The sequence below is a fragment of the Oryx dammah genome, unplaced genomic scaffold (genome assembly GCF_014754425.2).
Source record: "Oryx dammah isolate SB20612 unplaced genomic scaffold, SCBI_Odam_1.1 HiC_scaffold_27, whole genome shotgun sequence".
Classification (NCBI taxonomy): Eukaryota; Metazoa; Chordata; class Mammalia; order Artiodactyla; family Bovidae; genus Oryx; species Oryx dammah.
Window position 1 is genome coordinate 134437461 of NW_024070211.1, and position 24226 is coordinate 134461686.

Sequence of the window (24226 nt, forward strand, 5' to 3'; positions counted from 1 at the left end):
ATAAGCCTTTAGCCAGGCTCATTAAGAGAAAGAGAGGAGCCTTCCCTAGTGGTCCAGTGGCTAAGACTCTGTGTTCCCCATGCAGGGAGTTTGGGTTTAATCCCTAGTCAGGGAACTAGGTCCTACATGCCACAACGAAAGATCCCATATGCCACAACTAAGGCCTGGCACAATAAAAATAAATAGATGGATATTTTTAAAAAGAAAAAAGAGAGAGGATCCAAATACAATAACTTAGAAATTAAAGAGGACAAGTTGCAACCAGTATCAGAAAAGTATGAACAATCATAACAGAATATTGTGAACAGTTACATACCAACAAACTGGACAACCTAGAAGGAATGGATAAATTCCTAGAAACATATAATCTTCATAGATTGAATCAGGAAGAACCAGATAATCTCAACAGACTGATTATTTGTATTGAAACTGAATTGGTAGTCAAAAACTCCCAACAAACAAAAGTCCAAAGCCAGAAGGCTTCACAGGGGAATTCTGTGTGTGTGTGCTTAGTCACTTAGTCACGTCCAACTCTTTGTGACCCTTTGTACTGTAGCCCCCCAGGCTTCTCTGTACATGAGAGTTTTCAGGCAAGAATACTGGAGTGGGTTGCCATCCTTCCTCCAAGGGATCTTCCCGACCCAGGGATTGAACTCGCACCCCTTGTGTCTCCTGCATTGCAGCCAGAATCTTTATTTGTCAAGCCATTGGGGAATTCTACCAAACACTTCATTTCATTTCAGTTCAGTTGCTCAGTTGTGTCCGAATCTGCAACCCCATGGACTGCAGCACACCAGGCCTCTCTGTCCATCACCAACTCCCGGAGTTCACTCAAACTCATGTCCATTGAGTTGGTGATGCCATCCAACCATCTCATCCTCTTTCATCCCCTTCTCCTCCCACCTTCAATCTTTCCCAGCATCAGTGTCTTTTCAAATGAGTCAGCTCTTTGCATCAGGTGCTCAAAGTATTGGAGTTTCAGCTTCAACATCTAAAGAAGACTTAATATCTAGCCTCAAACTATTCTTTTTTAAAATTTTTAAATATAAATTTATTTATTTTAATTGGAGGTTAATTAACTTACAATATTGTATTGGTTTTGCCATATATCAACATGAATCCACCACGGGTGTACACATGTTCCCCATCCCTCCTCCCTCCCCATACCATCCCTTTGGGTCATCCCAGTGCACCAGCCCCAAGCATCCTGTACCATGCATCAGACCTAGACTGGCAATTCATTTCATATATGATATTATACATGTTTCAATGCCATTCTCCCAAATCATCCCACCCTCTCCCTCTCCCACAGAGTCCAAAAGACTGTTCTATACATCTGTGTCTCTTTTGCTGTCTCACATACAGGGTTATCATTACCATCTTTCTAAATTCCATATATATGCAATAGTATACTGTATTGGTGTTTTTCCTTCTGGCTTACTTCACTCTGTATAATAGGCTCCAGTTTCATCCACCTCATTAGAACTGATTCAAGTGTATTCTTTTTAATGGCTGAGTAATACTCCATTGTGTATATGTACCACTGCTTTCTTATCCATTCATCTGCTGATGGACATCTAGGTTGTTTCCATACCCTGGCTATTATAAACATTGCTGCAATGAACATTGGGGTACACGTGTCTCTTTCTGGTTTCCTCTGTGTGTATGCCCAGCAGTGGGATTGTTGGGTCATATGGCAGTTCTATTTCCAGTTTTTTAAGGAATCTCCACACTGTTCCCCATAGTGGCTGTACTAGTTTGCATTCCCACCAACAGTGTAAGAGGGTTCCCTTTTCTCCACACCCTCTCCAGCATTTGTTGCTTGTAGACTTTTGGATCGCAGCCATTCTGACTGGCGTGAAATGGTACCTCATTGTGGTTTTGATTTGCATTTCTCTGATAATGAGTGATGTTGAGCATCTTTTCATGTGTTTGTTAGCCACCTGTATGTCTTCTTTGGAGAAATGTCTGTTTAGTTCTTTGTCCCATTTTTTGATTGGGTCGTTTATTTTTCTGGAATTGAGCTGCAGGAGTTGCTTGTATATTTTTGAGATTAGTTGTTTGTCAGTTGCTTCATTTGCTATTATTTTCTCCCATTCTGAAGGCTGCCTTTTCACCTTGCCTAGAGTTTCCTTTGTTGTGTAGAAACTTTTAATTTTAATTAGGTCCCATTTGTTTACTTTTGCTTTCATTTCCAATATTCTGGGAGGTGGGTCATAGAGGATCTTGCCATGAGTTATGTCGGAGAGTGTTTTGCCTATGTTCTCCTCTAGGAGTTTTATAGTTTCTGGTCTTACATTTAGATCTTTAATCCATTTTGAGTTTATTTTTGTGTATGGCTTTATAAAGTGTTCTAGTTTCATTCTTTTACAAGTGGTTGACCAGTTTTACCAGCACCACTTGTTACAGAGATTGTCTTTTCTCTATTGTATATTCTTGCCTCCTTTGTCAAAGATAAGTTGTCCATGTGCATGGATTTATCTCTGGGATTTCTATTTTGTTCCATGGATCTATCTTTCTGTCTTTGTGCCAGTACCATACTGTCTTGATGACTGTGGCTTTGTAGTAGAGCCTGAAGTCAGGTGAGTTGATTCTGGCAGTTCCATTCTTCTTTCTCAAGATTGCTTTCTCCAACTATTCTAAAATATTGAAGAGGATAAACATTCCCAAACTCATTCTATTAGACCAGCATTACACTGATACCAAAACCAGACAAAGACACTACAAAAATTGGAAATTACAGACCAGCATCTCTGATGAACACAGGTGGAAAAAATACTCAACAGAATATTCGCAAACTAAATTCAAAAGTACATAACAAAGGATCATACTGATACACCATGATCAGGTGGGATTTATCCCAGGGGTGCAAGGATGATTCAATATCTACAAATCAACCAGTTATACACCATGTTAATAAAATGAAGTATAAGGGAATTGATCAAGATGGCAGAGTAGGAGAAAGTAGAACTCATCTACCCCTACAAGCACATCAAAAATACCTCTATGTGTGCAACAATTGCCACAGAAAACTAACTGGAAATTGGGAGAAAGCCTCCTGTACAAACAAGGCTATAAGAAAACACAAAGTATAAAAATCACATGATCTCCCAATAGATGGAGAAAAAGCATTAATAAAAATTCAGTATCCATTCATGATAAAAATTTATCAAAGTTGGTATAGAGGTAAATTTCTTGAGATAATAAACGCCATTTATGACAAACACACCAAACATCATACTGAATGGGGAAAACCTGAAATCTTTTCCTTCAGGATCAAGAACAAGACAAGAATGCCCACTCTCACCATTTTTACTTAACACAGTATAGGAAGTCCTAGCTATAGCAAACATAAGAAAAAAAAAGCACCAAAATTAGAAGGAAAGAAGTAAAACTGTCATATTTGCAGATAACATGATATTATATATAGAAAACTTTAAAATCTCCACCAAAAAACTTTTAGAATAGATGAATTCAATAAAGATACAGGATATAAGATTAATATACAGAAATTCACTCCTTTTATATTATATGCTAATAATATTAATTATGAAAAAAGAGAAGCAAGAAAACACTACCATTTATAATTGCATCAAAAGAATAAAATGTCTAAGAATAAATTTACTAAGGAGGATAAAGACATATATTTTGAAAACTATAAGACATTGATGAAAGAAATTGGAGATGATACAAATATATGGAAAGGCATTGTGTATATATATATATATATATATATGAACTGGAAGAAGTAATATTGTTAAAATATCTATACTACCCAAAAGAGTCTGAAGACATAATGCAATGCCTATCAAAATACCTATGACATTTTTCACAGAAGAAAAATGAAAAAATAATCCTAAATTTGTATGGAACCACAAAAGTCCCCAAATAGACAAATAAATTTTGATAGAAAAGAACACAGTTGGAAGTATTATGCTGTCTGACTTCAAACTAATCTTCAAAACTACAGTAAAAAGACAGCAGCATGGTATTGACGAAAACAGACACGTGGATCAATGAAATATCACAGACAGCCCACAAATAAACCCATGTACATATGGTTAATTAGTCTATGACAAAGGCAGTAAGAATATGCAATGGAGAAAAAGTCTCTTCAATAAGCACTGCTGGGAAAACTGGCCAGCTACATGTAAAAGAATGAGATCAGAACATTTCCTCACACCATATAAAGAATAAACTCAAAATGGATAAAGACCTATATATAAGATCAGAAAGTATAAAACTCCTAGAAGAAAATGTAGACCATATACTCTTTGACATAGGCCTTAGCAAGAATGGGAAATACTAGAGATCTCTTAAGAAAATTAGAGATATCAAGGGAACATTTCATGCAAAGATGGGCACAACAAACGACAGAAACGGTATGAACCGAACAGAAGCTGAAGATATTAAGAAGCTATGGCAAGAATATACAGAAGAACTACTCAAAAAAGATCTTAATGACCCAGATAACCATAGTGATGTGATCACTCACCTAGAGCCAGACATCCTGGAAAGTGAAGTCAAGTGGTCCTTAGGAAGCATCACTACCAACAAAGGTAGTGGAGGTGATGGACTTCCAGTTGAGCTATTTCAAATCCTAAAAGATGATGCTGTGAAAGTGCTGCACTCAATATGCCAGCAAATTTGGAAGACTCAGCAGTGCCTATAGGACTGGAAAAGGCCAGTTTTCAGTTTTCATTCCAATCCCAAAGAAAGGCAATGCCAAAAAAATGTTCAAACTAGTGAACAATTGCACTCATCTCACCAATACCAAAGTAATGCTCAAAAATCTCCAAGTGAGGCTTCAACAGTATGTGAACCAAGAACTTCCAGATGGATTCCAAGCTGGACTTAGAAACTGCAGAGGAGCCAGAGAGCAAATTGCCAACATGTTAGATCACAGAAACAGTAAGAGAGTTCCAGAAAAAAATCTACTCCTGCTTTATTGACTGCACCAATGCCTTTGACTATGGATCACAACACACTGGAAAATTCTTCAAGAGATGGGAATACCAGATCACCTTATCTGTCTCCTGAGAAATATGTATGCAGGTCAAGAAACAACAGTTAGAACTGGACATGGAACAATGGACTGGTTTCAAATCAGGACAGGAGTACGCCAAAGCAGTATATTGTCACCCTGCTTATTTAACTTCTATGCGGAGTACATCATGTGAAATGCTGGGCTGGATGAAGCACAAGCTGGAATCAAGATTGCTGGGAGAAATATCAATAACCTCAGATATGCAGATGACACCACCCTTATGGCAGAAAGTGAAGAATAACTAAAGAGTCTCTTGATGAAAGTGAAAGAGGAGAGTAAAAAATTGGGGTTAAAATTCAACATTCAAAAACTAAGATCATGGCATCCAGTCCCATCACTTCATGGCAAATAGTTCAGGAAACAATGAAAACAGTGACAGACTTTATTTTCTTGGGCTCCAAAATCACTGCAGATGGTGACTGTAGCCATGAAATTAAAATACACCTGCTTCTTGGAAGAAGAGATATGACCAATCTAGACAGCATATTAAAAAGTAGAGACATTACTTTTCTGACAAAGGTTCGTCTAGTCAAAGCTTTTTCCAGTTTTTCCAGTAGTCATGTATGGATGTGAGAGTTGGACTGTAAAGAAAGCTGAGTACCAAAGAACTGATACTTTTGAACTGTGGTGTTGGATAAGACTCTTGAGAGTCCCTTGGAGTGCTAGGAGATCAAACCAATCAATCCTAAAGTAAATCAGTCCTGAGTATTCATTGGAAGGACTATTGCTGAAGCTCCAATACTTTGGCCACCTGATGCAAAGAACTGGCTCATTGGAAAAGACCCTGACACTGGAAAAGATTGAAGGCAGCAGGAGAAGGGGACGACAGAGGTTGAGATGGTTGGATGGCATCACCATCTTGATGGACATGAGTCTGAGTGAGCTCCGGGAGGTGGTGATGGACAAGAAGCTTGGCATGCTGCAGTCCACGGGGTCACAAAGAGTCAGACATGACTGAATGACTGAGTGACTGAACTGAAAATTTATATATATATATATAAAACACCACCCTTATGTCAGAAAGTGAAGAGGAACTAAAAAGCCTCTCGATGAAAGTAAAAGAGGAGAGTGAAAAACTTGACTTAAAGCTCAACATTCAGAAAACGAAGATCATGGCATCTGGTCCCATCACTTCCTGGGAAATAGATGCAGAAACAGTGGAAACAGGGTCAGACTTTATTTTGGGGGGCTCCCAAATCACTGCAGATGGTGACTGTAGCCATGAAATTAAAAGACACTTACTCCTTGGAAGAAAAGTTATGACCAACCTAGATAGTATATTCAAAAGCAGAGAGATTACTTTGCCGACTAAGGTCCGTCTAGTCAAGGCTATGGTTTTTCCTGTGGTCATGTATGGATGTGAGAGTTGGACTATGAAGAAGACTGAGCACCGAAGAATTGATGCTTTTGAACTGTGGTGTTGGAGAAGACTCTTGCGAGCCCCTTGGACTGCGAGGAAATCCAATCAGTCCATTCTGAAGATCAGCCCTGGGTGTTCTTTGGAAGGAATTATGCTAAAGCTGAAACTCTAGTACTTTAGCCACCTCATGTGAAGAGTTGACTCATTGGAAAAGACTCTGATGCTGGAAGGGATTGGGGGCAGGAGGAGAAGGGGACGACAGAGGATGAGATGACTGGATGGCATCACTGACTCGATGGATGCAAGTCTGAGTGAACTCCGGGAGTTGGTGATGGACAGGGAAGCCTGGCATGCTGTGATTCATGGGGTCGCAAAGAGTCGGACACGACTGAACGACTGAACTGAACTGATGTATCTCCTCAGGCAAGAATTTGTGGGTGTGTGAATCCTCAGTCACGTCTGATTCTTTGCAACCTCATGGATGTAGCCCACCGGGCTCCTTTGTCCATGAAGCTTTCCAGGCAAAAATATTGGAGTATGTTGCCATTTCCTACTTGAGAGGACCTTCCTGACTTAGGGATTGAATCTACATCTCCTCTGTCTCCTGCATTGCAGGTGGATACTTTACCCACAAACCATCAGGGAAGCCAAAATAAGCAAATGGAACCTCATCAAACTTAGATTTTGCACAGTGAAGGAAACCAATAAAACGATGAATGGGAGAAAATGTTTCCAAATGATATGTCTGGTAAGCAGTTTATATAAGAAATATAAACATCTCATATAACTCTGTATCAAAAAACTCCAAAACACCCAATTAAAAAAAGGGCAGAGGACCTGAATAACCATTTTCCCAAAGATGGCATATAGATGGCCAAAAGGAATGTGAAAATATGCTCAACATGGCTAATAGCTAGTGAAATGTAACTCAAAACCACAGTGACCTCCTACACTGTTGGTGGGATATAAATTGGTACAGCCACTATGGAGAATAGTATGGCGATGCTGTAAAAAAAAAAAAAACAAAAAACCATAAAAACTAGTTCAGTTCATTTAGTCGTGTCCGACTCTTTGCATCCCCATGGACTGCAGCACACCAGGCTTTCCTGTCCATCACCAACTCCAGGAGTTTACTCAAACTCATGCCCATTGAGTCAGTGATGCCATCAAACCATCTCATCCTCTGTCATCCCCTTCTCCTCCTACCTTTAAACATTCCCCAAATCTGGGTCTTTTCTAATGAGTCAGTTTTCACAACAGGTGGCCAAAGTATTGGAGTTTCAGCTTCAACATCAGTCCTTCCAATGAATATTCAGGACTGATTTCCTTTAGGATGGACTGGTTGGATTTCCTTGCAGTCCAAGGAACTCTCGAGAGTCTTCTCCAACACCACAGTTCAAAAGCATCAGTTATTTGGCTCTCAGCTTTCTATATAGTCCAACTGTCACATCCATGCATGACTACTGCAAAAGCCATAGCCTTAACTAGATGGACCTTTGTTGGCAAAGTAATGTCTCTGCTTTTTAACATGCTATCTAGTTTCAGTTCAGTTCAGTCAGTTCAGTCGCTCAGTCATGTCCGACTCTTTGCGACCACATGAATCGCAGCACGCCAGGCCTCCCTATCACCAACTCCCAGAGTTCACTCAGACTCACGTCCATCAAGTCAGTGATGCCATCCAGCCATCTCATCCTCTGTCGTCCCCTTCTCCTCCTGCCCCCAATCCCTCCCAGCATCAGAGTCTTTTCCAATGAGTCAACTCTTCACATGAGGTGGCCAAAGTACTGGAGTTTCAGCTTTAGCATCATTCCTTCCAAAGAAATCCCAGGGTTGATCTCCTTCAGAATGGACTGGTTGGATCTCCTTGCAGTCCAAGGGAATCTCAAGAGTCTTCTCCAACACCACAGTTCAAAAGCATCAATTCTTCGGCACTCAGCCTTCTTCACAGTCCAACTCTCACATCCATACATGACCACAGGAAAAACCATAGCCTTGACTAGACGGACCATAGTCAGCAAAGTAATGTCTCTGCTTTTCATAACTTTTCTTCCAAAGAGTAAGCATCTTTTAATTTCATGGCTACAGTCACCAGCTGAAGTGATTTTGGAACCCCCAAAACCAAAGTCTGCCACTGTTTCCACTGTTTCTCCATCTATTTGCCATGAAGAGATGGGACCAAATGCCATGATCTTAGTTATCTGAATGTTGAGCTTTAAGCCAACTTTTTCACTCTCCTCTTTCACTATCATCAAGAGACTCTTTAGTTCTTCTTCACTTTCTGCCATAAGGGGAGATCTGCGTATCTGAGGTTATTGATATTTCTCCCATTAATCTTGATTCCAGCTTGTGCTTCATCCAGCCCAGCATTTCTCGTGATGTACTCTGCATATAAGTTAAATAATCAGGGTGACAATATACCACCTTGATGAACTCCTTTTCCTATTTGGAACCAGGATGTTGTTCCATGTCTAATTCTAATTGTTGCTTCCTGATCTGTATACAGATTTCTCAAGAGGCAGGTCAGGTGGTCTGGTATTCCCATCTCTTTCAGAATTTTCCACAGTTTATTGTGATCCACACAGTCAAAGGCTTTGGCATAGTCAATAAAGCAGAAACAGATATTTTCCTGGAACTCTCTTGCTGTTTCTATGATCTAACATGTTGGCAATTTGCTCTCTGGTTCCTCTGCCTTTTCTAAATCCAGCTTGAACATCTGGAAGTTCATGGTTCACGTATTGTTGAAGCCTGGCTTGGAGAATTTTGAGCATTACTTCACTAGCATGCGAGATGAGTGCAATTGTGCAGTAGTTTGAGCATTCTTTGGCATTGCCTTTCTTTGGGATTGGAATGAAAACGGACCTTTTCCAGTCCTGTGGCCACTGCTGAGTTTTCCCAATTTGCTGGCATCTTTAGTGGAGCACTTTCACAGCATCATCTTTTAGGATTTGAAATAGCTCAACTGGAATTACATCACCTCCACTAGCTTTGTTGGTAGTGATGCTTCCTAAGGCCCACTTGACTTTGCATTCCAGGATGTCTGGCTATAGGTGAGTGTTCACACCATCGTGGTTATATGGGTCCTGAAGATCTTTTTTGTACAGTTCTTCTGTGTATCCTTGCCACCTCTTCTTAATATCCTCTGCTCCTGTTAGGTCCATACCATTTCTTTACTTTATTGAGCCTATCTTTGCATGAAATGTTCCCTTTGTATCTCTAAATTTCTTGAATTTAGTCTTTCCCAGTCTTTCCCATTCTATTGTTTTCCTTTATTTCTTTGCACTGATTACTGAAGAAGCTTTCTTATCTCTCCTTGCTATTGTTGGAACTTTGCATTCAGATACTTATATCTTTCCTTTCTCATTTGCTTTTTGCTTGTCTTCTTTTCACAGCTATTTGTAAGGCCTCTACAGACAGACATTTTGATTTTTTTGCATTTCTTTTTCTTGGGATGGTCTTGCTCCCTGTCTCCTGTACAATGTCAGAAACCCCCATTCATAATTCATCAGGTACTCTATCAGATCTAGTCTCAAATCTATTTCTCACTTCCACTGTGTGGTCATACATGAATGGTCTAGTGGCTTTCCCTACTTTTTCAATATAAGTCTGAATTTGGCAATAAGGAGTTCATGATATGAGCCACAGTCAGCTCCCGAGCTTGTTTTTGCTGACTGTATAGATTTTCTCCATCTTTGGCTGCAAAGAATATAATCAATCTGATTTTGGTGTTGACCATCTGGTGATGTCCAGGTGTATGTAGAGTCTTCTCTTGTCTTGTTGGAAGAGAATGTTTGCTATGACCAGTTCGTTCTCTTGGCAAAACTCTATTAGCCTTTGCCCTGCTTCATTCTGTACTCCAAGGCCAAATCTGCTTGCTACTCCAGGTGTTTTTTGACTTCCTACTTTTGCATTCCAGTGCCCTATAATGAAAAAGACATCTTTTTTGGGTGTTAGTTCTAAGAGGTCATGTCAGTCTTCATAGAACCATTCAACTTCAGCTTCTTCAGCATTACTGGTCAGGACATAGACTTGGATTATTGTGATAGTGAATGGTTTGCCTTGAAAATAAACCGAGATCATTCTGTCCTTTTTGAGATTGCATCCAAGTAATCCATCTCAGACTCTCTTATTGACTATGATGGCTAGTCCATTTCTTCTAAGGGATTCTTGCCGACCGTAGTGGATATAATGGTCATCTGAGTTAAATTCATCCATTCCAGTCCATTTTGGTTCACTGATTCCTAAAGTGTTGATGTTCACTCTTGCTATCTCCTGGTTGACCACTTCCAATTTGCCTTGATTCATGGACCTAACATTCCAGGTTCCTATGCAACATTCCTTTTTACAGCATCAGACCTTGCTTCCATCACCAGTCACATGCACACTGAGTGTTGTTTTTGCTTAGGCTCTGTTTCCTCGTTTTTTTTGGGAGTTATTTCTCCACTGATCTCGAGTAGCATACTGGGCACCTACCGACCTGGGGAGTTCATCTTTCAGTGTTCTATCTTTTTGCTTTTTCATACTGTTCATAGGGTTCTTAAGGCAAGAATTCTGAGGTGGCTTGCCATTCCCTTTTTCAGTGGACCACATTTTGCCACATTTTGTCAGTATATGATCCAGCAATCCCACTCTTGGAGAAAATGATAATTCAAAACGATACATGTACCCCAGTGTTTACTGAAGCACCATTTACAATAGCCAGGACATGGAAGCAACCTAAATGTCCATCGGCTGAGAAATGGATAAAGAATATGTGGTACATATATACAATGGAATATTACTCAGCCATAAAAGAACTAAAAAATACCATTTGCTTCAACATGGATGGACCTAGAGCTTGTCATACTGTGTGAAGTCAGACAAAGACAAGTATCATATGATATTGCTTATATATAGAATCTAAAGAAATGGTATGAATGAGCCTATTTACAAAACAGGGGTTGAGTCAGAGATGAAGAAAACAAACTTGTGGTTATCAGGGGGAAGAGGAGAGAGGGACAAATGGGGAGACTGGGACTGACATATACACACTACTATATATAGAATGGGCAAGAGAAATGGATTCGATCCCTAAGTCAGGAAAATCCCCTACAATATGAAATGGAAATCCGCTTCAATATTCTTGCCTGGAAAATTCTATGGAAATAGGAGCCTGGTTGGCTACAGTCCATGGGGGTCACAAAGAATCAGACATGACTGAGCATAAGCAAACATATATAGAATAGAGAGGTAATAAGAACCTACTGAATAGCACAGGGGACTCTATTGAATACACTGCAATGACCTACTTGGGAACAGAATCTAAAAAAGAGTGGATACATGTGTATGTATAACTGACTCACTTGTCTGCACAGCTTAAATACAACATTGTAAATCAACTATAGTCCAATAAAAATTAATTAAAAAACCACAGTGAGATATCCCCTCACATCTGTCAGAATGGCTGTTGTCAAAAAGACAACAAATAACAAATGTCGGTGAGGATGTGGAGAAAAGGCCACTGTAATACAGGTTTGGTGGCAATGTAACTTGGTACAGTCATTATGGAAAACCACACAGAAGTGAGAGAGTCAATTCCTAGGTAGATTGATAAGATGTCCAGTTCAGTTCAGTTCAGTTCAGTTGCTCAGTTGTGTGTCCGACTCTTTGTGACCCCATAAATCGCAGCACGCCAGGCCTCCCTGTCCATCACCATCTCCCAGAGGTCACTCAGACTCGCGTCCATCGAGTCAGTGATGCCATCCAGCCATCTCATCCTCTGTCGTCCCCTTCTCCTCCTGCCCTCAATCCCTCCCAGGATCAAAATCTTTTCCAATGAGTCAACTCTTCGCATGAGGTGGCCAAAGTACTGGAGTTTCAGCTTTAGCATCATTCCTTCCAAAGAAATCCCAGGGTTGATCTCCTTCAGAATGGACTGGTTGGATCTCCTTGCAGTCCAAGGGAATCTCAAGAGTCTTCTCCAACACCACAGTTCAAAAGCATCAATTCTTCGGCACTCAGCCTTCTTCACAGTCCAACTCACATCCATACATGACCACTGGAAAAACCATAGCCTTGACTAGATGGACCTTAGTTGGCAAAGTAATGTCTCTGCTTTTGAATATGCTCTCTAGGTTGGTCATAACTTTTCTTCTAAGGAGTAAGCGTCTTTTAATTTCATGGCTGCAATCACCATCTGCAGTGATATTGGGGCCCCCCAAAAATAAAGTCTGACACTGTTTCCACTGTTTCTCCATCTATTTCCCATAGAGTGATGGGACCAGATGCCATGATCTTCGTTTTCTGAATGTTGAGCTTTAAGCCAACTTTTTCACTCTCCTCTTTCACTTTCATCAAGAGGCTTTTGAGTTCCTCTTCACTTTCTGCCATAAGGGTGGTGTCATCTGCATATCTGAGATTATTAATATTTCTCCCAGCAATCTTGATTCCAGCTTGTGTTTCTTCCAGTCCAGCGTTTCTCATAATGTACTCTGCACAGAAGTTAAATAAGCAGGGTGACAATATACAGCCTTGACATACTCCTTTTCCTATTTGGAACCAGTCTGTTTTTCCATGTCCAGTTCTAACTGTTGCTTCCTGGCCTGCATACAGATTTCTCAAGAGGCAGGTTAGGTGGTCTGGTATTCCCATCTCTTTCAGAATTTTCCACAGTTTATTGTGATCCACACAGTAAAAGGCATCCAGGGGTCCTCAAGGAGAGAGGGGTCTGGAATTCTCAAGGAGGAAGAAAGGACAAATGTTTGTTTTTCCTTTACATTCCTTAGGATTATATAACAATAATGTATCCTGATTGAGCTCAGTCTCTGGAAAAACCTTCTGGCTAATCCTATTGTCTTAAAATGTAAATTATGGGAGTGGGTCTAAGTAAGGTCTTTACAACCTCCAGACATACTTTTTATTCACTGTAATAACTAATTAAAATTATATAATTTAATTATTTAAACTAATTAAAAGTATATAACTAATTAAAAGTATATAACTCCATTGCTAACACTAGTGAGGGGCCACTCTTTCTGTCCCCTTATGATGTCTGTGTCAGAAGCTTTCTCTATCCCTTTTATACTTTAATAAAACTCTATTGCACAAAAGCTCTGAGTGATCAAGCCTCGTCTCTGGCCCCAGATTGTGTTCTTCTCTTCTGGAGGCCAAGAATCCTGGCGTCTTTTCATGGGTCAGCAACAACCTTTCAGAAGTGCCTTAAAAAATTAAAAATAAAACTACCCTATGATCCAGCAACTCCACTACTGGATATATATCTAAAGAAAACAAAAAAAAATCAAAAAAAAAATATATGCACCCCAATGTTCATATCAGTACTGTTTAAAATTGGCAAGGTATGAAAGCAAACTGAGTGTTCATCAACAGATGAATAAAGAAGATTGGTAAATATATATATTAGAATAATAGCCATAAAAAGAATGAAATTTTTGCCATTTGCAACAATGGGGATGGGCCTGGAGGGTATTATGCTTAGTGAAATAAGTCAGAAAGAGAAAGATAGCTACTGTATATTTTCACTTAGATATGGAATCTAAAACAAAAAACTCAAAGATACAGAAAACACATCAGTGGTTAACAGTGGGGGGAGGATGAATGGAGGGGAAAGATAGGGAAAGAAGGGTTAAGAGGTACCAAAATACTATTTATAAAATAATAAGCAACAAAGATATATTATACAGTACAGAGAAATATAGTCATTACTTTATAGTAACTAAATATGGAGTGTAATCTATAAAACCATTGAATCACTGTGTTGTATACTTGACGCTAACATAATATTGGACGTAAATTAATCGTACTTCAAAAAAAATGTAGGTAGAGAAAACACAATAGAATTATATTTTAATAGTGGGTAGCTCAGCTGGTAAATCCACTTGCAATGCAGGAGACCCTGGTTTGATTTCTGGGCTGGAAAGATTCTCTGGAGAAAGGATAGGCTACACACTCTAGTATTCATGGGCTACCCTCATGGTTAGATGGTAAAGAATCCACCTGCAATGCAGGAGACCTGGGTTCGATCCCTGGGTTGGGAAGATCTCCTGGGGAAGATCTTGGAGGAGGGCATGGCAACCCACTCCAGTATCTTGCCTGGAGAATCCCTATGGACAGAGGAGCCTGGTGGGCTACAGTCCATGGGGTCACAAAGAGTTGGACATGACTGAGCAACTAAGCACAGCACAGTGGGGATAGTAAATGAACGTCAGTGGAACTAAGATTACTAAAGGTCGTTGGAAGTGGTAAAATGTTGATAACAGTAGACTGTGATAGATTATGTATGTATATAATGCTTTTAATGTAGTAGTGTTAGTTGCTCAGCTGTGTACAATTCTTTGCAACCCCATGGACTGGAACCTGGCAGGCTCTTCTGTTCATGGAATTCTCCAGGCAAGGATACTGGAGGGGTGATCATTTTCTTCTAGCAACCAGTATGAAAACTATACAGAACAAAATATTCAAAAATACTACAAATAAATTATGATGGAATCCTAAAAACCGTTCATGTAACTTACAGAAAAGTATATTGGGAAACAGAAGAAACAGAACACAAGTAATAAATTGGCAGACTTAAGCCCTAATATAATAATTATTTTACATGTTAACTGTCAAAATATACCATATAAAAAAACAAACATAAGCAGAATGGATAAAATAAAAAGATCCAACAATGCTGCCTATATGAAATTCAAATCAATGACAGGTTGGAAGTAAAAAGATGAAAAAAGACATGTGTAAATATTAACCAAAAAAGAAGTGGTCATATTAATATAGTGTAGAATTCAGAGCAAAGAAAACCAATTTTACACAATCTATTTAAGAATACAGGAAAAGAGAATTACTTTCCAACTCATTTTGTGAGGTTCATATTATCCTGATACCCAAACTACGGTAAAATAGTACAAAAGTGAAAACTCCAGCTCAAAATCTCTTATGAGCTTAGATACAGAAGATCTGGATGAAATATCAACAAATTAATATAAGATTTAATAAAAATTATACATTCTATATATACTACCTGACTAAGTGGGATTTATTCCAAGTAGAGATGGCTGATTCAAAATACCAAAACATTACTATAATCTACCACATCAAGAGGTTAAAGATAAAAACATAAAATGATCACATCAGTAGACACAGAAACAGCTTTTAAAAAAAGCTAACACATTCATGATTTTTAAAAAAAGTCTCAGCAAACTAGGAATAGAGAGGAAATTTCTCAACAAAATTCTACAAAAGCTCTACAGCTAACATCATACTTAAGAGTGAAAAAATGGAAATTTATCCTATTACAAGAGGGAACAAGGCAAGGATATCTTCTTTTCCCACTCTTATTCAACACAATATTGGAATTCCTAGCCACTGCAATAAGTCAATGGAAAAAAAAATCATACAAATTAGGAAATGAAAAATACAATTGTCCCTACCCATAGAAGATATTACTCTTTACATAGAAAATCCCAAGGAGTTTTTTTTTTTTTAATTTCTGGAACCAATCAATGAATTCTTCAAGGTCACAGGCTATAGTACAAACACACAAAAGTCAGTAATGTTTTAATATACTAAGAATCAACTTGTGAAAAATAAAATTAAGAACACAATGCTGCTTACAACTCCCTAAGAAAATTAAATGCAAAGATATAAATTCTAAAAAATGTATAGGATCTATATCTTAATCTTATATATAGAAATTTCTAAATAATACACAAAGATACTCAGAGTTAATAAACAAAATCAGCAAATCTGCATGTACAAGATCAATACACAAGTATCCACTGTATTTCTATACACTAGCAATGAACAAATCCCAAAGTGAAATTAAGAAAGCAATTCTATTTGCAATATCATAAAAAGAATAAAATACATAGGAAATATCTTAACCAAGGATGTGTAAGACTTGTACAGTGGAAATTATAAAACATTGTGAAAAGCAACTAAATAATACCTAAAAAATAAAACAACACCCTGTGTTCATAGATTTGAAAATTTGTTATATATATAAGAAGGTAATACTCTCCAGAGTAATCTACAGATTCAATTTAAACTTACCAAAATCTCAATGGCCTTCATTTTTTTTTTCCCCCAAGAAATGAAACAGCTGACCCTACGATTCATTTGGAATTGCAAGGGACAGCAAACAGGCAACACAATCTTAAAAAATAACAAAAAAGGATTCACACACCCCAACTTCAAAGCTTAATAGAAAGTTATGGTAAATAGTGTGATACTGGCAAAAGGACAGATACAAGGACCAATAGAATAGAATTGAGAGTCTGGGAATAAACCTATATGTCTAAGGTCATTTCATGTTTTACAAGAGTGTCAAGATCATTTCGGAGAAGGTAACGGTAACCCACTCCAGTACTCTTGCCTGGAAAATCCCATGGACGGGGGAGCCTGGTAGGCTGCAGTCCATGGGGCCTCTACGAGTCAGACACGACTGATCTACTTCACTTTCACTCTTCACTTGCATGCATTGGAGAAGGCAATGGCAACCCAGTCCAGTGTTCTTGCCTGGAGAATCCCAGGGATGGGGGAGCCTGGTGGGCTGCCATCTATGGAGTCACACAGAGTTGGACACGACTGAAGTGACTTAGCAGCAGTAGCAGCAAGATCATTTAATGAGGAAAAGAATAGTCTATTCAACAAATGGTGCTAAGACAATAAGATATCCACATGGAAAAGTTTGAAGTTGGAATCTTACCTCACATAAACCACAAAAATTAATTCAAAATGAATACAAAACCTAAATGTAAGAGCAAAAGGTATAAAAGCTCTTAAAAGAAAGTATAAAAATAAGCTTTCATGACCTTGGATTTGGCAATGGATTCTTAGGCATTACACTAAATTCCAAGCAACAAAAGACAAACTAGATAAACTGGATTACATCAGAATTAAATACTTTCATTCAACAGTAGACATTATCAAGAAAATGAAAGGCAATCTACAGATGGCAGAAAATATTTGTAAATCATTTATTTCATGGGGTCTAGTATCTGCATATGTAAAGAGCTCTGACAGCCGAACAACAAAGAAAAATAACACAGTTAAAAATTGGTCAAAGGACTTGAACAGACATTTCTCCAAAAAAAGACATACAAATGGCCAATAAATATATGAAAATATACCCAACATTAGTCACTAGGAAAATGCAAATCAAACCACAATTAGGTACCATGGTTTTAGAAAAGGCAGAGGAACCAGAGATCAAATTGCCAACATCTGCTGGATCATTGAAAAAGCAAGAGAGTTCCAGAAAAACATCTATTTCTGCTTTATTGACTATGCCAAAGCCTTTGACTGTGTGGATCACAATAAACTCTGGAAAATTCTGAGAGAGATGGGAATAGCAGACCACCTGAACTGCCTCTTGAGAAATCTGTATGCAGGTCAGGAAGCAACAGTTAGAACTGGACATGGAACAACAGACTGGTTCCAAATAGGAAAAGGAGGACGTCAAGGCTGTATATTGTCACCCTGCTTCTTTAACTTCTATGCAGAGTACATCATGAGAAACGCTGGACTGGAAGAAACACAAGCTGGAATCAAGATTGCTGGGAGAAATATCAATAACCTCAGATATGCAGATGACACCACCCTTATGGCAGAAAGTGAAGAGGAACTAAAAAGCCTCTCAATGAAAGTGAAAGTGGAGAGTGAAAAAGTTGGCTTAAAGCTCAACATTCAGAAAACGAAGATCATGACATCTGGTCCCATCACTTCATGGGAAATAGATGGGGAAACAGTGGAAACAGTGGCTGACTTTATTTTGGGGGGCTCCGAAATTACTTCAGATGGTGATTGCAGCCATGAAATTAAAAGACACTTACTCCTTAGAAGAAAAGTTATGACCAACCTAGACAGCATATTCAAAAGCAGAGACATTACTTTGCTGACTAAGGTCCATCTAGTCAAGGCTATGATTTTTCCTGTGGTCATGTATGGATGTGAGAGTTGGATTGTGAAGAAGGCTGAGCACCGAGGAATTGATGCTTTTGAACTGCAGTGTTGGAGAAGACTCTTGAGAGTCCCTTGGACTGCAAGGAGATCCAACCAGTCCATTCTGAAGGAGGTCAACCCTGGGTGTTCTTTGGAAGGAATGATGCTAAAGCTGAAACTCCAGTACTTTGGCCACCTCATGGGAAGAGTTGACTTATTGGAAAAGACTTTGATGCTGGGAGGGATTGGGGGCAGGAGAAGAAGGGGACAACAGAGGATGAGATGGGTGCGTGGCATCACTGACTTGATGGACGTGAGTCTGGGAGAACTCCAGGAGTTGGTGATGGACAGGGAGACCTGGCTTGCTGCGATTCATGGGGTCACAATGAGTCGGACATGACTGAGCTACTGAACTGAACTGAACAGATCCATTAGGATGGTATAATTTAAACAAAATAACACAACACGAAGCAAAAAGTGTTGGGAAGAATGTAGAGAACTTGCAACCCTCTACACTGTTGATAGAAATATAAAATGGTGTGGAAAAGTCTGGCAGTTCCTCAGAAAGTTAATCATGGAATTACCACATGTCCCAACAATTCCACTCCTATGTATATATCGAAAAGAAAAGAAAACATGTATACAAGCAAAAGCTTATACACAGATGTTCCTGACAGCACTATTTAAAACAGTCAAAAGTGGAGACAACCTAATGCCAGTCAATGGATGAGTGAATAACAAAAACAAACATATCCGCATGATGGAGCAAAGTGCTGCTGTATGCTACAACAGAGGAGAACTTCAAAAGGATTATGCTAAGTGAAAAAAGTCAGGCACACAAGATGACATACTGTAATTCCATTTGCATGAAATATTTATAGGTAATACATAAATCCATAGGAATGAAAATCAGATTAGTGCTTGCCAGGGTCTAGGGAGGGGAAATTGGTTGTGACTGTTTAATAGTTAGGAAGTTTCTTTCTGAGATGATGAGAATGTCTTGGAACCAGATAAAGGTAAGTCCTGCAAAATCTTGTGAATCTGCTAAATGCCAGTGAATTGTACATTTTAATATGGTTCATTTTATGTTATGTAAATTTCACCTCAATTTTTTCAAAAGTGGATATCAGGGATGATGTGAGACTCAGGGATGTGTACTTCACAAATACTTGATAATAAAAAAAGACTGCTATTTTATAAAGGGAAAAAATAAGAAACAGTTAGGGATTGTGTAAAAGGTATGCTTTATAAACTATTAAGTCATTTTTAAATAGCTGACAATTTCATGTAAAAATCATGGTGTCACTTAGAGAAAAAATCTAATTATCTTTATATGATTTTGTTTAACTGAGATTGTTGTATCAGAATGTCATGCACCTTTGAGAGTATTAAAATTAATGCTGTGCAGCGTCTAACACAATGTTTGACACAGAGTGGGCCCTCACTGAATGGTCATTACAATGGGAGGAGCTTCAGGGCAGGCCTCCCCTTCTTCAGTTCTGCTCCATCACCTGCACAGGGGCAGACACTGCAGAGCGGGAAGGGGGAGCCACAGCCTCTGTGGCTCTCAGACACATCACTGCACAATGTTTGTCCTGCAGACTGTATAGGGCAGAGGTGCAAAGCGGGCAGGAAAGGCAAGCTGATGCATTGGAAGAGGAGGTACCAGGTCATGTCCGATGACTATGGCATGTGAGCAGCTTACTTGGACTCCATCTTTGTGTGCATGAGTCTTCCTTTCAAACTGGGCCTGCTTCTTCAACTTCCTCCTCTGCGTCTTCTCCAGCCACAGGTCATCTAAACTGATGTGTGAGTGCTGAGGGATACTCCTGTGTTGTGAAGGAGTCTCCCAGGGGATGTCTTCTGCAGAAATGAAGGGAAGAATCCATGTCCCCACCTCAGCAGTAGAGAATGGCCCCGGAGCTGGCTCAGTGTGAAAAGCTTTCAGACCCTGGAAGCAACTGGGCTTCTTGCCTGGTTGTTCTTCCCACAGCATGTGGTTCTAGAAAACAGAGAGGAGAACATATCAAGTGAGCACAGTGTTCTTTCTCTGTTCACTTTCTTTCTATGTTTTGGTTAATCCCCAAAATACAGATTCCAGTGAAATACTTTGTTCACAGTAATTTTGGAAAATGTGAAGACTCGGAACAAAAGAAACCTTGTTTCTGTTGAAATGTTCTATTTTCAAGACTATTTCAAAGAATCAAGTCTTCCACCTTGATCAAAGAATTAGGTCTTGAAAGTAATTCATTAGAAATATTTTTTAAGGGTCAGTGGTTTGGGCAGAAAGCTCTTGCCTAAACAATGCCCCCTGAGAACAGAATTTGAATGGGGACACACAGGCATCTGTTACTACTTACTCAGCACAGACATTAACTAGATGTGTGCACACTGCACCTTCCTTTGGCACCTATGCTGCCATACTTTGTCTGGGTGCTATCATGCACTCAGGAACCCTAACTGAATTTCAGAGTAACATTTGTCCACACTAACAGAATACTTTGGCTTCGTGTTGCACAACCATCTCTCTGTGCTTTCAAGTCAAAGGAGCAGAAACTTTTCTTCCTATGTGTTCTTTGAGTCTAATGACCACCATCCCCAGTCCCACTCTAGTGGATACCTCCTTCATATCCCCTCTTTGGAATGTCATCCCCAAGTACTTTGTGTATACTATTTGGTGGAAACAAAGGTGAAATTTCTCTTAACTATTTCAAGAGGCTTTGTATATTCACACATACACACAGACACAGACATACACATGGAGAAAGAAGGGGAAGGGGAGGCATAATTACTACAGAATGGTTTTGGTGTACAGCCTGGGAATTGGGACTTTTCAAAGCTTGGCAAGTGATTCTAATATGCATCCAAGGTAAAGAATCACTGTGTATTTTTGGTACTGATTTAAAAAGTGCTTTACTTAGTTCCCTCTCCTCAACTTCACTCTTAGCTAGAAGCCACAGGCATATTATCCATATCCTGTAAATAAGGTAATAGAAACTCAGAACACTTAAGTGATAATCCAAGTTCACACAACTCTGTGTGTCATTAGACAGTTGATCCTTGGACAACGTGAGTTTGAACTGCATGGATCTACTCGTGGATTATTTTCAATAGTAAATAGTACAGCAGTATAGGATCCATGGGTGGCTGAATCCCTGGATGTGGAACTGTGAGTATGGAGGGCCAACTGTTAATTTATACTTGGATGTTCCATTATGCAGAGGGTAGGTGCTATTAACCCTGGCACTGTTGTGTCAGCTGTATTCTTCTGATTCTAACTTCCATATCCTTTTCACAATTCTATGTGGTAAAAATTCCTATTGTTTTACAGGTGGAAATAACATCTGCTTAACTAAGCAAGGACCACACCTTATGCTCTTTTATAATTCTCAAAGTTCTTGCAAAGGGAATGGAAGTTAATGATCACATCTTAATGCAAGACTCTCTGTTGTACATTTTATGGATTTTATGCATTTTACCTTGGATGCATATTAGAATCACTTGCCAAGCTTTGAAAAGTCCCAATTCCCAGGCTGTACACCAAAGCCATTCTCCTAAGGCTTTTAGTGAGCAAATGACACAAAGCTGCCTGAAAGGAAGCCAAGCTACCCTCATGCTAAGGTTTCCACAGGAACGCAGTTACTGCCACTAGATATGAGCTCACAAACAAAAGAAACTCGGACTTTTCCAATGCACCATCACCTAGGCTTCTACCAGCTTGTACGGGAGTTATTGGCTGGGACCTCCTGATGCTGTCAATGATCCTCAACTTTTGCTTTATCAGAATTTTAGAACATTACCATTTTCATAGCTTGGCTATAGGCTTTTAGAGGGAGTCCTGGCTGGAGAATGGTGCTCTCTAAGTGCAAAATTTCACCTTCACTTTTTCCATTAGCTTAATGGAAAACAGCCCCCCTCCCTTCCCGTTTCCCCACCTTGGGGGTGCTACTAGGGCCATATATCCATTCACTTACCAAGGAATTTTAATTTTCTCAGTAAAAAAAAGGTCTTTGTTTTGAGGTTATTAATTAGAGCAGTATTTGTAAAGCCACCACCATCACCCAGTTTTGTGGGCAGCTTCTAAGATGGCCCCAAGACCTCATCACCTTGATGACGGCCCTTGTATGAGCCCTTCCCCTTGAATATAGGCTGGACTTAGTGACTTACTTCTAATGAATGACTTTGGCAGAATGAAACATCATTTCCAAGATTAGGTGATAAAAAGGTTGTTGCTTCCATTTGAGGGTGCCTTTCATGGACCCCTTGCTCTGGGAGAAGTAAGATGATATACTGTGAAAAGGGCCATGGAAAAGCTCATGTGGCAAGAAACTGATGTCTCCAAGTCAACAGCCAGCATGGATCTGAAGCCTGTCAACAGCTACCTTAGTGAGTGTGGAAGCAAGACATCTTGCAGCCTGGCCTTGAGCTGAACACAGCCCCTTGAAAGAGACCATGAACCCAAGCTTAATCAGCAATAGGTTTTACAGCAATAGGTAGAAACTTGCTAGACCTGCAGACTTTTAAGCCCCATACTATCCAGCAATTCCACTACTGGGCATATATCCTGAGAAAACAATTCAAAAAGACACATATATCCCAATGTTCATTGCAGAACTATTTACAATAGCCAGGACATGGAAGCAATGTAGATGTTCACTGACTGATGAATGGATAAAAAGTTGTTATATATATATATATACCTACACATACACACACACACACACACACACACATATATATATATGCAATGGAATATTATGCAGCCATTAAAAGGAACAAATCTGAGTCAGTTCTAGTGAGGCGGGTGAACCCAAAGCATGTTATACAGAGTGAATAAGTCAGAAAAAAAACAAAAAAAATATTGTATATTAATGCATATATATGGAATCTTGAAAAATTGTACTGATGAACATACTTTCAGGGAAGGAATAGAGACACAGATGTAGAGAATGGATTTGTGGACACAGTTGGGGAAGGAGATGGTGGGACAAATTGAGAGAATAGCATTGACATATATACACTACCATATGCAAAATAGATAGGTAGTGGAAAGCTGCTGTATAACATAGGGAAATCAGCCTAGTGCTCTATGATGACCTAGAGGGGTAAGATGGAAGGGGTGTGAGGAAGGGAGATAAATTTATACTTATTTCTGATTCACACTGCTGTACGGCAGAAATGAATATAAGCAATTATCCTCCAATTTAAAATACATTAAAATATAACTAAGGAGATAAAATACTTGTTCACTGAAAACTCTAAGACTTTGATGAACAAAATCAAAGAAGATAAATGTCACAAGTAAATGTTAAGATGCTTTATGATCATGGATTAGAAGAACTAGCATTGTTAAAAGGGCCATACTACTTATAGCAATCTACAGTTTCAATGCAATACCTATCAAAATTCCAATAACATTTTCCACAGAAATAGCACAAACAATCCTAAACTTTATATGGAATCCCAAAAGATCCCAAATAGGCAAAGCAATTCTTTGCAAAAGAAGAACAAAGCTGGAGGTATTGTGCTTCCTAATTTCAAACTATATAATGAAGTACTCTAATCAAAACAGTAGTGACATAAACACAGACATACAGATCAGTGTAACAGAAAAAAAGCCCAGAAATAAACTCACTCATATTTAATCAACTAATTTATGACAGCGAGGCCAAGAATATATGATGGTGCCGAGAATATATGATGAAGAGGACAGTTTTCAATAAAGGGTGCTGGGAGTTAGACATCCACATGCAAAAGATTATCTTTTACCATACACAAAAATCAACCCTAAATGGATTAAAGGCTTGAATGTACAACCTGAAACCATAAAATTCCTAGAAGAAAACACAGGCAGTAAACTCCTTACATTGGGTATAGTGAAGACTTTT

At 39.0% G+C, this 24226-nt stretch overlaps 1 protein-coding gene and 1 long non-coding RNA gene across 2 annotated transcripts in view; one reads left to right on the plus strand and one right to left on the minus strand.

The window, feature by feature from the left end:
- LOC120854172 overlaps nucleotides 1-24226 on the minus strand; it is a 182329-nt gene that overhangs the window by 114239 nt on the left and 43864 nt on the right. The window contains exon 3 of the mRNA XM_040227944.1: nucleotides 20044-20340. Coding sequence (XP_040083878.1) covers nucleotides 20044-20340 — 297 coding nt within the window. The remainder of the gene's footprint in view (nucleotides 1-20043; nucleotides 20341-24226) is intronic.
- On the plus strand, nucleotides 311-12894 carry LOC120854077. The gene is made up of 3 exons (XR_005718914.1): nucleotides 311-420; nucleotides 11310-11314; nucleotides 12883-12894. It is a non-coding gene; the product is annotated as an uncharacterized LOC120854077 (long non-coding RNA).